General features: G+C 41.6%; 1 protein-coding gene across 2 annotated transcripts in view; it reads left to right on the top strand.

Annotated features, from left to right (window-relative positions):
• The first annotated feature begins 3239 nt into the window (after positions 1-3239).
• The window catches only part of LOC128760581 (integrin alpha-5-like), a 40756-nt gene continuing 29591 nt past the window's right edge, over positions 3240-14404 (top strand). For both annotated transcript variants that reach the window (XM_053868075.1, XM_053868076.1), the window contains exons 1-2: positions 3240-3293; positions 5569-5894. In XM_053868075.1, coding sequence (XP_053724050.1) covers positions 5704-5894 — 191 coding nt within the window. In that variant the 5' untranslated portion in view covers positions 3240-3293; positions 5569-5703. The remainder of the gene's footprint in view (positions 3294-5568; positions 5895-14404) is intronic.

Here is a 14404-nt window from a genome sequence, read left to right on the forward strand (position 1 = left end):
TCATCATGGGAGCCTGCCTTGGTGAAGAAAGTTTTAAAATTTGATCTGTGGTGACTCATGCAGGTAGTCAGCTGCTGAGAAGTTCAGCCATCCATGAGCGGCTCAACGTAGAGCCAAAGCTTTGTATTGTTAGTCTAGACACCACCCTCAGCTTCACTTGTCCATGGTGACCCAGAACAACAAGATTGCAGATACAAGTGGTTTAACTCGTCGCTTGAATCTGCTTGGGCCTCAAACGCTCTTCTCTTCCTCGCCACAGTATTCTCCCTTGCTACTGTACTTCCAACCTTCTTTGCTACTTATCTGGCACTTGGTTAAAAGCCACAGACAAGGAGTAAATAAAGGAATGTCAGCACCTTCCAACGTTCCCATGAGGATGAGGATGGGTTTAATGGAAAGTCAACTACAACTGTCAGGCTGTTGGACTGTGCAGAGCAACACAAGAACTTCCTGAAGAAAATTGCTCTTATAGACATAGTCCCACTGTATTTTTGTACTGTTGCATTGAGAGAATGCCATCGAGGTCTCGCAGAAGAGCTACAGGATCTGGGCCTCTTTGCTTCCACTGCTGCCTCCACAACACTACCTTAGTTGAAAATGGCTGGGTGGGTTACCCCAGCATTCCCCCCTCTCGGCTGCAAAATGGCAGTTATTTTCCAAAGATCTAAAACTGATTTAGAAAAAACATTTTTTCTCTATGAGTTACAGGTTATTCGCATGGATTTTTTTTAATTGGCACAAACGCAAATTCCTTATCTGCAACTATTTTCTCCGCACAAATAGTCCAGGAAACGATCGCAGGTGGACGGAGACCTCGCTGCCTGCTGATAACAGCAAGGACTTTTTCATTCCTTGTCAAAGAGATATATTTGTGTATGTAGGCGTGGGGTGGATGAGGTGGGGAGGTTCCTGAAATACTTCATTTTCAACTTTCCACTGATTTCTATCCTGCTGCTTTCCCTCCTGCGCAGCGACTGATGTGCCTGCAGAGAAAATACATCTGATATTTTTCTTGAAAGCTTCAGGAATTCACACAGAATATCAAGGACGCGCCGTCGATGTTTTACAATAACACAATCTCTGCCAGTGTTGAGAGCGCAGGAGCTAAATATTCACAGTGAAAAGCCCCATTTAGTTACAGCAAGGGAGCTTTCAAGAGATTTCTCAAGATCAGCTTTCCTCATGCACTGTTTGGGTTTCTCTGCTCAGTTTCGTGCCCAGGTTTGGGGAGAGCAGCTCTACTAGCCCCAGACCATTAACTGCTCAAGCTGTTTAGACAAGCCAGACAACTGATAGACAGGGAGGTCAACTGAGGGCAGCCAAGGGTTTTCAAAAAAATCATGGCAAGGACACAAATCCATGTGAATTTCAACACTTGACAAGACAGAGAAACACTGAAGTAATGAGTGACAGAGGCAAACTTAAAACCAAAATAAAAGACGGCTAAAAACGTGAGGATCTTTGGATGGATGAGATCGTATTTTGGGGTGTGCTGTTCGGTTGGAATACAGCAGTATTCATGCAAATACTTTCCAGTTAATATGCAAACAGATGAATTGACAATGTTTTGGGATAGATGACTTCAGTTCTGGGACTCAACCAGGCCAATGAGTTGGAAGGAAGACTTGCAGAGTCTGGAGTGTTGACCTCACCGCCAGCATTGGCCAAGCACGTCCTTCAACAACACCCCCTCTAACAATCAACTGACAAAAACGGAATCAAAATCTTAATAACACGACTTCCTATTTTCACTTAACATAAACATCCCCACTACAAGTATAAGATAATTCAATATAATCTAGGAACCTTCGACAGACAGTTACTTCTAGACCTCTTGCAGTGTGACTTACAAGTGGCTGATGAAAGCGTAAGCGCGTGGAAAATAAAAAGCTGGGTGTCAAGATGTGAAGAATATGGATCTACTTTGTGTTTTGGGATAAGACAGAAACAAATTTAACGGTGCAAATTCTGTCCTTTAACATTTGAACTCACAACTGCCTTTGATGTGTTCTAACCTCAGAAGTCCTCACCTGTTTTCTAGATTTGGAGAATGACCGGGTGACCATGCAGAATTTATGGAGGGGAACAACAGCATTTAACTCTTTGCTATTTGTTGTGCAGTGTTTCTGCATTCTGACAGCCCTAGTTTTACACGTGGATTGTAGTGTAGAAACAACCCGAATTCTGCAGTGTACACACAGCATCATCATGTTGGTTTCATCAGCCCACTAACTCCAGCGGTTTCTAGAACTTTTAATAGGCACTGAGTCAAGCAGGTCTTTATCATTCGTTCTGTGAGCAGTGGTGACAGTCCTTAAGCCACCAATATACAGACGGAAGTCCACCACAAAGACCAGAGAAAACATCTCAGATGTGGTTTGAGGAATACTTCAGACGCAGCTAAAAATAAAAGGCTTTCCTGATGCGGCTGAAGTGTCCCTTAGGTAGGGAACTTCAGAGAGTCAGGTGGAGCGGCTGGTTTTCTGTTTAGTGAAGACAGTTCAGTTGAGTTCATCTAATCAGAAGCTAGCTTTACGGAGACAAAGAGGTGTAGAGTCCAAACCATGGAAGTTGATGAAGAACAATTGGGTTTAATGATGGAGTTAAGTCTCCTCAAGAGGCGCCAAGATCTCCTCTGGAGTCGGCCCACATTTTTCTCAAACAAACTCTGCTACTAGCGTGTTGGAATAAAGCTGTTGCCCTTCGTTTTCACTATCAGCTCTTGCAACCGTGCGTAGGGTGCTTCTGCTGTCATACGACAGTATTTTCTTTAGCGGATTAATTCTGAGCTAAATCTGTGGTGGCAAGGGAGAACATGCAGGGGCAACTTGAGTGTGGCGTCTCTTATCTGCTGACCCTGACAGTGTGTTGGTGACAGAGTGTACGAGGAATAAAAGCAAACAGGTATCACATCACATGTGAACCTTTTATCCAGGGCTGGGTGGTCGTGCTGACAGAGTGAGGTGATACAGATTCTGACCAGTTTGTCAGTCAGACGTACAGGCTCTCACACATTATTTATAACACACTCTTTATTATAGATAACAAGTGGCAGAGTTATAGTAAAGCATGACTTTGCAAAACAGCTCTGAACGTTGGTGTCTTTAATCCCATGTATGTGGCTTGGAAAACTGTCTGTTTTCACAGTGCTGGTTTACTTCCAGGTTAGGAGCTGCTGCATGGTAAGATCATTTACACTCATCACTTAGAGTCAAGCTGAGGTAAAGCCAGGAAGATACCGGCCAGCAGATTGAAAGCTGCGCTGAAGGGACTCATTCTTCTGGTGAGGGAAGGTCTGGAAGCCAGTTTTCATCTGATCATATCGTTCCGCTCCACTTATTTGACAAATTTCACGATATGTTTTGTACAACTAAAGGAGAATTTTCACAGAAATGTAAACATTTCCTTTCTGTTTTAGATACATTAAAGCTTTTTGTTTTGTGCTTATACAAAGACACAAACTACTACTACTACTACTACTACTACCACAATTAAAAAAAAACAAAAAACATTTAAAGGAACATTTGACTGGTGCTCGGCCGTACAACTAAAGCACCAAATATTGAATATACAAAATCATTAGCTTTACACCCACGTGTGCATTATAACATAAATATTTTAATGTATTTATCTCAAGGAATTTAAACATCTCATGTGGCAGCCATTTAAACCTTCACTGGTTGGTGTGTGATGTCACAACACAGACTAATTTATGAAGGGATCTCTGTTGGTGCGTGCGGTGTTCTGCCTCTGCGGCATGTGAAAGTGGACTTTTATTGACAGAGCACTTTCTTTGTCCAAGTCCTGTTGCCTTTGGCGAGCAACACATCATGACTCACTGTTTCACAAATCTGGGGCCTCTTTTCCTACAAGACACATCCACCCTCGAACACGTGCACTGACACATGGAGTCATGTTCCACCCATACACTCAACATTTTGATTTATATTCATTTCTCTGAATCCTGACTTGAACTACCTTTGAGCCTTACCTAACCTTTGGGAACTAAAATTTACCCAAAAGGCCGACAAGTCTTTGCTCCTGTGTGAAGGAAACCTGGCCCTGACCTTGAAGAAAGCAACCAAAATAATCACACACTGGATGTCATTGTGCACTGAGTGATGATAGTCAGAACTGAGGATGGACCTCAGGGGTTTCCCGGTTTAGTCACGGTGACTTCTGCTCCGACACGCAGAGAATGTACAGGCCAAACCAGGTGGGTTACAACAGATCGACAAATATTCAACTTCATCTCTGTGCACTTTTATTTTCAGAATGCCAAGCTGTTTTCACACTTATTGTCTGAACATTGAACGTGAACAACACGTTTTAACTAACTGGCATGTTATTCATCATAACTGTAAAATTCTCTCAGTTTTCCTTTTTATTCCAGTCACTTCTATTCATCGTCACCATCAGTTCAACATTATGTAATTGTTTCCACTGTGTATTCAGCCCCAACAACGACTCTCCATTCATGACTTTTTAAGAGTTTGCCAGAAACATCCACTTTTCTGAGGGTTGTTCTTTGCCCAGGGATTCACAAATATTAAAGGCTTCATGTGTTCAATACCACAAAGAAATGAAAGGCGGTCATGATGTTCGGTGGCTTGGCAACACAACGTGTGGGCCCTTTCGATTTTAATTGACTTTCCCACAAGTTTCCATTCGATCCTTTGGATTATTACATCTACGCAATTCAGAAATCGAGGTGGGTATTTTTGTGACGTGCGTCGGTTTGACAGCAGTGTAGTCTGCAAGTGCAAATTTAGTGAATGTGGGTCAAGGACTTTTTGTTATTGATGGAAGAGGACGGATGGAAGAGAGAGAATACTCCCAGGAAAGATTGAGAATGATCCATTTTATTCAAGGAATCGAATGAGCTGAAGCAGCAGCTCATGAAAAAATACAGTCCAGCATGTCTGGACTTATAACTGCAGCCAAACCTGTTGGCTGATCGAGCATATTGAAACTTCATCTGCTGCTCACAACCCACCTCCACCCAAACTCTTAATGATTGGCATTTTACCCTGATGTGGGTGTTAAATACTGTCATCTCTGCTGAGAGGAGTGCACTCACTGTGTCTGTGCAGTCCACACTAGTGGTCTGAAGTTACGGTCTAGTGACAAGATTGGGGGTGACGGAAAAGTTATGTGTTACATAGTTATAATACAGTTATTACATATTCTGCTGCAGCCCAAGAAAGTCATGAGGATCTGAATCCTTCTCTCGTGTGTGGAGTTGTATGCGTGGTTTCCTCTGTACAGTTTCCTCCCGTACATACTGGGATTAGCTGATAACTATACATTGTTAAAGTTTTCTTTAATATTTTTACACTAAACATGTAACCAGCTTTTATCAAGTTGATTCTGGTTTCATTTGTTATTTATCCTTAGTTGACCAGTTTATGACCAATTTGTATTTTTGGCCAGTACAACCCAAGAAAAAGGTTGAAGACCTAACTGTTTGAAAAGTGTTTTTTTTTTTTTTTGAGTGTGAGGCTCCACCCCAACTCAGTCTGCCCCATTTCTCCCCCCCCTCTCTGTCTCTCTTTCCTCCCACCTCAGTCCTCACTGTCTGGATCAGAGCTCTGGACCTGGAAGGAACCTCCACCGCGCACTTCGATGAGCCAAAGCACCGGCACGGACGATGCGTTTGGCGCCGCGCAGGCTGTCTGAGACAAGACGCGCGCCACAGATGACATGGGTACCGCTCCTGGAGTTGCACTGTCCCGACATCGGGAGAAAAGTCTCGCCGTGCTGGTGGAGCTGCTTGTGCTGATGGTTCAACTTTGCGCTGCTTTTAATTTGGAGACCGAGAACCGCGTTGTATTCAGCGGACCAGCTGGGAGTTATTTCGGCTACTCGGTGGAGTTCTTCGGCGACTCTTCAAGGTAAATGCTTTGTCCACATTGTCATAACTTCTTTCGTTTTGGATGATTTCATTCTAATACAACATGCTCCTCGTTTTTATCATGCTGGCGAAAATAACAATAATAGTAATAGTAATAATAATTTACCAGTGCTACTAATAATATTAATATGAATTAGTTGCTCCGTTTTCCAGCAGTAGGATGTGGTAGTTGTCTGGTAACGAGATCAAATATTTGAATCTACAAAAATAATATAGATTTTGCCCACAAGTTCACGAATATGAATGGCACTCTCCATCTCTCTTGCGCCCTCGTTCACTCACACGCGCACGCAAGTTCGCGCGCTAGCGCGCACACACGCTTGCATCTATATCTCTGTGGGGTCCGCTCATTGTCATGATGCTTTCCCCTGCCTCTTATCCTTAACTCAGCCATCCTGCGCCAATTGGTTAACATGAACCAGGAGTCTAAACTAAAATTTAACCCAATTTTAATCAGGTGTTTTGTGGGGTCAGGAGGTGTTTTTGTCCAGAACTGGTCCCCACATGTAGGGATAAACCAGGTGCACAGTCAAACACACACACACACACATTCCAGTCCAGGTATGATTGGAAACAGACGCACGTTACTATGTGTGTGTGAGTGCTATTGGATTAAGAGCAGGGAGTTTAACTCAACAAAAGATGGATGGATGTTGCCGTTTCCTGCTGAGAAAAGAGAAGCTGCTGAATGAAACACTGTCAAAGATCAACCGGTTTCAATCCTCACAGATACGTACATCTAATAACGCCAAAAAAAAAACTTGAAACACAATGCGATGTTTAACAGTTTCATATGCTCATCAATAAGAGTTTTATCCTGGTTACACATAGGAAAGACTTGCATACAGTACTGGTTTCGGATCAAAAACAAGCACGATGCAACAGATTTCTCTCTCATCTCACGATCTCCAATTGGATGGAACTCATGCAACTCACAAGCAAACAGTTGACAGACAGAAGTAGATACAGTAGTTGACAGTTCAATATCTGTATCTGTGTACTCCAACCTAATGATGCAGGAGCTACTTTTATGTAAACAAACTGCTTTACTCACTGTTCACATCTAGAACAAACTCAGGGCTGCCGTATTATATTGGCTAAATCTTTTTTTAATGTTTATTACAGAGTCAAAAGTACTCCCACCACTCCGACACGACGTCCCAGCATGCACTGCAGCAGTTGACCCCCTTATAAAAAGTCAGATTTGTGTTCCTGATTAAGCACAGACACTTGAAATTCAATAAAGGTTAATCGCATTTTACCCACCAGTTGTATTAGACTGTATTCTTTGTTTTCGCGCCCTCTGTTCAACACAGTTAGCTGTGTTATAGCTTCACTGCCAGAAGCTCACTATTTCATTTATTTTATCCATTTCCAGTGGGCTTTGAATAGCGCTGATCACTTCATAACTTATTTTTATTTCAGGTTTGACTGTATTTCTGAGAAATATACTGAAAGCCAATGAGAAAAAATGAATTTTAGTGACTATCATAATATCATAATATCAAAATGTATTATCATTTCCTTTTTTTTAATTGCTCAACTGCTTTCCTGTGACTCATAATATCCACGCTACATTCTATAATAAAACAATGACTAGTGTAAGGAGTCTAATATGAGCTTTGCTACTGGTAGGAATAAGCCTTTTTGATGTCGTAAACACTAAGGTATTGAATCAATCTGAAATTATCACGACTTGCTTTTTTAATGGAATGAGATTATATGACTCATGACTGTGTGTCCTTCTAATTTATAGACAAAAACAAACAGGGGCACATGTCGTACATTAAAAAGTACTTGCTAATAATTCAAGGATAATTTGGACAATATGCCGTCCAGCTGCTGAACAAACCATTTACAGTTTAAAAGTAAACACCACTGTTTACAGAGGAAACTGTGATTTGAAAATGGCCTCCATGACATAGGTTCTTGCTTTTTTAAAGCAAGTTTTAAAAAGTCAGTTTTAAGCCCATAAAAATTCCTAAAAATAAACATTTTAGATCAGCATTTTGTTTCATGCATTGCATGAATGTTCTGGAAGTCCCTTCTCCTGGCCCTTTATTTCTTCTTTACACAAGCAATAAGTGGGGTGTTGTTTTACTGAATTTTAAGGAAATTGGCTTAAGTTTGCTTATTTTTCTTTGCTAAGCTCTGGTGATTAAAGGGGCAGGTCCTCGAGTGATTACCGGGATGTTAACTTGCGCAAATGAAGCCCCATATTTCTTCAGCTGATCTTTTTATTTCCTGACATGTTCATGGGAATCTGGTGGTCCGAGTTCTGCGCAGCGTAAACAAGGTCTGTTTCCTGAGCCAGCTCAATGTTTTCATTCTGCAGATGTGCTTGTTTCTGCCGGTCGTCATGTGTACGAACAATCAGTCATCTGTTGCAGGAAGCAATGCCCTTAAAACTCATGACCCAACTTGGAATCACTCATCCTCGCTGGAACTGATTCAAGTATTAGATACTTGAATTATGCTCCATGTATTAATCCGGCAGTACTAATGGTGTGAGGCGTTAAAAGGCAGTGGAATGTCTGGGTTTTGGCTGAGCGCTATGGCCACCATATGAAGAGATGGATACATATAAAAGAGCAATAAAATGACATGCCCTTGGCAGCCGCAGAAGAGGAAATTTTCAGAGTGTGTCGGCCGTGTGTAATGACGTGTGTTTCTCTTAAATAGAATATACAGATGGGACAAATCATGTGGAGAATTTGGAAAGGTGGTGACACAAAGGCCTTTGAGAGAAATTCAGGGTAAAATATATGGTGCTTGTTTTGGAGAAGTCAAGTGCTTTGCTGAAAGTGAGTGGACTCCTCCAGGCAACACTTGTATGTTGGAGGAGGTCGTGGGGGAGAATTGTGGAGGTGACCTGGACAGAAGATGCTTTCACTTGCACTTCACCAATGAACACTATTGTTCGACTTGTTTTCGTCTTGAATCCATGTTTTTCATTTTCAAATCAAAATCCGAAGTAGGTGAAACACAATACACTGTGCAATAGAGAGCGTTGCTTTGACCAATTTTCTCATTGATATATAGATAAAAACCTTTTATATATTTATCCAAAGTTGGACTTCTTCAATAGATTTTTATTTTTGTTATGAATGTTTAATTCAATAAGCTCAGAGGAAGATAGTATTCATAAAGTTAGTGAGTTAATAATTTAACGTTTTAAACAAGACAAACAAGTTAAATAACTGACAAATATCATTTATAAATGACACTAATGTGGAAGTTAAACGTGCTGTAAACAGATGCAGATAGAAGCCGATCAAGCTCACACACACTGCAGGGCCAATAAGAGCTTTGAAAACACATGATTGGCTTAAAATGAAATTCAATCCAAATAAAACGTGCCCTAACAACTAACAAATCTCCAGTGCTGTTGATAGCGTAACCGATGAAGATGAAAGTCTTCAAGCTTTGCTTTCATCATGCTGTTTCCCAGCGAGTGGAGATCTTAAATTGAAAACTTCTGAAAACTTGATGAAAAATGGATGTAGATAGTGCGGAATTAGAGGAAAGATTGGGAAAGTTGTGAAGACGTCTGGATGCTTCATTGTAAAGTTAGACTCCAAGTGACTGATGCTGCAATCTGTTTTTATTTAATGTTAAAGGAGTGATGGCCAATTTTTTTTTTTCTTTTCCCAAGCCATGACTGGGACTGTGCATAATATTTTGGACCCTTGAGTGATGGAGTTGGACGCCCTTGGCTTTGAGAAAGGGTCAACTGCAGGTGAAGGACATGCCCGTGCTTTTGTCATCCATATTCAAGTTGGAAACCCAATTTGCCATTCAGTCCAAAGAGGTTATCTTTTCATCACTAACCAGGGCGGCTTCAATGCTTCATCAAATCGGGACATTTTTCTCAAAACAGCTGGAAGCCATTACGAACATGTGTTCAGAACAGTGCACTCCGCATGTGACTCTTGAAGGCTTCTACAGCCAGCTCACAAACAACAACATTAAACTTTCTCCCTCAGATAAACACGCGCCCATTCGCATGTGGCGCTGCAGAGCCAAACTATTCAAACAGATGCAGTTTAGTCAAGGTCGAGCTCACAAATGTACAAACTACACCAGAAGCTGTGATCGTGAATGAGACAAGGGTCAGTTGAAGACAATTACATCAGCATCAGTGATCCTGGTGTGTATTATCATTGCATAAGTGTGATGTCACGGAACATCTGGACTTGTTTGATTTTCCATGGAGGACATGTTTTTAGGGTGCGCTGCGCTGCTGACATGTTTTAAAGAATATATTTTTCAGTCTATATAAAATCCAGATTTCATTATTTTAGATAGTGTTACAGACCAAAAACTCACTTTTTATTTGTCCATTCTTCCTCTGCCCTGTCAAGTAAGCCTTTGCAGTAAAAGATACTGGATGTAACTCCAGGTCTATGAGTACGTGCGAAGCCGTAGAACTTAAGGCGGTCATAAGTCATTTGAACCCAATATGCAAAGATGAAAAACAAGTCAAGAGAAAAAAAATGTGTTTTTAGCATGTTGTGATGTGACTCATTGCATAACAACAAATCACTGACACACACCGTCGTGACACAGAGTTCTTCTTTAATTTTCAAGAGCCTTCACTGCTGTTACGAGGAAGCAGGATTTTGTGTACACAGTGAGTACATGACAGTACCAAAAAATCATGGTTCTTGAGTCTGAGCTGGTGTAAAGAGTTCACAGCTGTATAGTTCGCTGCTGTGTTTATCCATGACTACCTTTGCCTGTCGTATCATTCTGCGCTATATCATGTAACAGGTGCTTCATTTCCAATAAAGGAGACCTTGACATATTTTTGGTTTCTGCTACACTCCTGAAGAGGAACATTTCTCCCGGCGCATAAATCTTTGAACTTGATCGACACCCTGGGACTTTCCAACTTCACTAAAAACGAGTGATGTTTAACTATCCAGCGAAGACCAGTGAAAACTGTCAAGGGATTTGTGTAGAACATACCTTGATATGATGTGGTTCCAAAAGCAACAGTTTTAACTTGAATTCCTGTAAACAGTAAAAGTAGAACAGATTTACACGGCAGTAAAGGAAACGTCTGGAAAGTCTGCCACTAAAGACAGTAGTAATCTGCAGCCTGACTTGACCTCTCCAGGAGGTCTGTGGAGTTTGCTGCAGGCCTTTCCAAAGGTTTTGAGATGAGTTAGTGCTGTGATAATTCTGTGGAGCGATCAGTCATAATTTAGTTGCTGCAGTACAGCAGTTAGCTTTGGCGCTAAGACAAACACCTTAAATCAGGAGAAAGTGTAAATCTAATACCGTAAATGAAATGCTTACTTAAGAGAGGTCGTGCAGAATTGAGGTCTACAAGTTTGTCTTTGAAACTGATGCAATCTTTGTAAGAAGTATAATCCAAATGTTGATATTCTTATTGGAAAGGATTTGTTTCTCAGGTGGTGGGTGATGGGAGAACCGTTACAGGGCTCCGCTTGTACTCATAGAACTGGGGTTACATCCTGGTATTTCAGTTACGTACATGCTCCGCCCTCTAACTGACTTTGCTGTTGGAAACTGTCATTGAAGAGTGAGCACTATGTCTGTTACCCCTTGTTTTAATTTCCAGTTGAAAATGGAGAAGGACTTCAGAGCAACAAATTGTCTCCTACAAAAAGTTGGAAATGGACTGCAGGTGTGATGATCGCATCTCAGTTGTTGGATTGGATCGGATCCCACAGTGTGGACGTAACACTTGGCTCACAGACATTAACACGACTGTCTGTTCGACTGGCTACATTGACATCGAGAAGACAAGAAACACCAGTAGGAATGACTCACAAGTCCAGTAGAAACTTCCCCTGTTGTTGTTCAGTCCTCACCTGGGTGCGTTGCATATCTCCCATATTAACTCAGGTCTTGTCCGGTCAGTTTCACGATTTTGCTTCCTGGACTGCTCAGTACCGATGATCACTCCTTCTGTGTTGAATAAGAGAAACGTGTCTCTGCCCCACTGCCATGAAGGAGAATGATGGTCACATGGGTAGCAGTGGGGACACCTCCAGACCCACCTGGAGATGTTGTTTAAAGATCAATTCAGGTCACACTCAGCTATGACCGTAAGCCTTGGGTCTGATTCTGACATGTTCAACAAAGCAAGGCCCCATGTGCTGCTTTGGAGGTTTTCAAGCTTGGCAGGATAGTGTGTACATTAGCTCAGCTAGCTAAACAGAGATACTCTTTCCCATTATCACCTTCAGAACCAGGTCAATAGTGTAGCTGCGGGTCAGTCAGACTTCTGTAATGGAGGACTTTCAACGCCTTTCTGATTCAGCTGGAGTGACAAGTGTGAATGGAGCCTCAAACTTGATTTTGGGCTGCCAAAAGGTTATGAAATTTAAAACGAATGAGCAAAACTTTAAGCAATTGCAAATGGAGTGAAGAAAATCCATCGTGAAAGTATTCGATATTAAGAGATGATAAATGGCTGTTTGAAATGCACTGTTTGGTGAAGGCGCTTCCATGAGGACATGAGATGATTCACAATAATGTGGTCACGTAAACGCTGAGTGGAGCTCATAAATCCTTGAGCAAGAAGGATAAGCTGCATCTGTGACCTCGCTGTTGCCTGTAAGCGCTGCCTCCGTGTTTGCAGATGTTCATGAACATGAGTTAATGGAAAGGAATCCCACTCTCAAGTCTGAACAAACACATTCGCCGTTCCGCTGAATACACGTCATGCGTTTTGAGACCATTGTTGCTGTGTGTTTTCGTTGTAAGTGTTTTTAATGGACCCAGGGGGGATTTAGTTCCCCACGAGCAGATCTTGGGACGCGGCGTGTAACAGTTGAAGGTGAAGGCTGGAGCAGGCGGCCGAGGAGACGGGAGTTCATGGATGCACTTTACACATGGGTTTTGTCAACAGGCAGGAAGACCATAGACTCTTTGCTAATGTCATCAGCCATGATGGTCTCTCTCTTGCAGGACTTTTATGTTTTTTGGCAACGATGAATGGCATCCCCTTGTCCTCACTCAGTTGGTTAAAAACTCACAAAGATAGAAGTACAAGTACACACACAAACACGCGCATTTCATCCTCAAATTTAACGCTTAATGTCATGGGTCCAGCCAAATGTCTCCACAATGTCATACAGTACTCACAAGGATAATGTTTTGTTAAGAATTGGTCCCCAAAAAATAGGATAAACTAGCCCACCGTTACGTTTTTATGCTTTGTGGGGTCATTTCACTGCCATATTGCTTTCCCCAGCCTCTCACCCTAAACCTTACCATCCAAAACAAGTGCCAGGACCTAAACCAAACTTAAATTCAATTATAATGAACCAGTTATTTTGAGTTTTAATACTCATATTTTGACTTAGACTTGTGGAAACTGGCAAAATCCAAAATGTCCTCACCAATACAGCAAAAACAAGCACACACATGCGTACCTATAAATCAAACGCTGACATACATGTACCTCTGTTGCACATTTAAACAAACAAAAAACCACCGTCTTCAATCAGTAGTATCTACAGCCTTCAAAAGATTTTGAAACTTAATGCAAGACACTCCAACCAGCTCATACAGAATTATTTGTTGCATTATTTCCGCTACTTCCACATGGTTTTCATTGCACTTATTTCCGACGTTCCGAAGCTATATAATCCATACAGCCAAATGGCTTGAAGGCTTCTATTGTACTACTTCTCCCAACCTCTGTGTTCGTCGATGCTAATGAACCAGCGGTCAGAACAATTTGTGGTGTTCTTTCACCAGCAAATCAGTAGAGCTACGATGGGACTTGGGCCCCGCGGCTTGTATTTCTAATACTACATGTGTATTTTATCAGATGCGTTGGTCTGAATCTGAAATGTATATTTTGGCCCGGCTTTTCTAATAGCATTATTGAGTGAGGACATAATAAGCAGTGAGCATGAGAGGGCTGTGTGAGAGGATGACATCTTTTCACTGCTGCCCCTATTTAATAAACAATCTAGCCACATCCTCAAAATGATCCCTGAAAGTCATCTTTTCTGACCTCTAGGATTACAATGAACTGCCTCTGCTCTCCACTGATGGGAATTTGAGGCAGTGTAGTGTAGCGTTCATCTGTTTAAAGCAGTTAACATATTGGCAGCAGGATGAATTGTATGGCGTGAAAGAGAAAAGTCTCTGTCTTTAACATTTAAGTGATGTCAGTGTAATTGTAGCTAAGAAACATTGCAAATAAATACATAGCTTTCAATTGTGTCCACTTTTAAATCAATTATTTTCCAAACATACTGTATCCGACAAGCAAATGTCCCACCAGTTCTGACTGAAACGCTGCATGAGTGTCTGTGCTAGTGAGGGTGAAGGCAGCGAAAGGCATTCCATCAGCTGATGTGTCCTGCCCTTTGATTGGCTTCTGGTGCATGAAGTGTGACACATTTACCGTCTCTGCAGTTTTGTCTTCTATATTTTCTGTTTTCTTGATAGTGTGAAATACCATAAATGTTAAGAAGACGATAATAAAAACAATTTACT

The sequence above is a fragment of the Synchiropus splendidus genome, chromosome 6 (assembly GCF_027744825.2).
Source record: "Synchiropus splendidus isolate RoL2022-P1 chromosome 6, RoL_Sspl_1.0, whole genome shotgun sequence".
In the NCBI taxonomy this organism is placed as follows: domain Eukaryota; kingdom Metazoa; phylum Chordata; class Actinopteri; order Syngnathiformes; family Callionymidae; genus Synchiropus; species Synchiropus splendidus.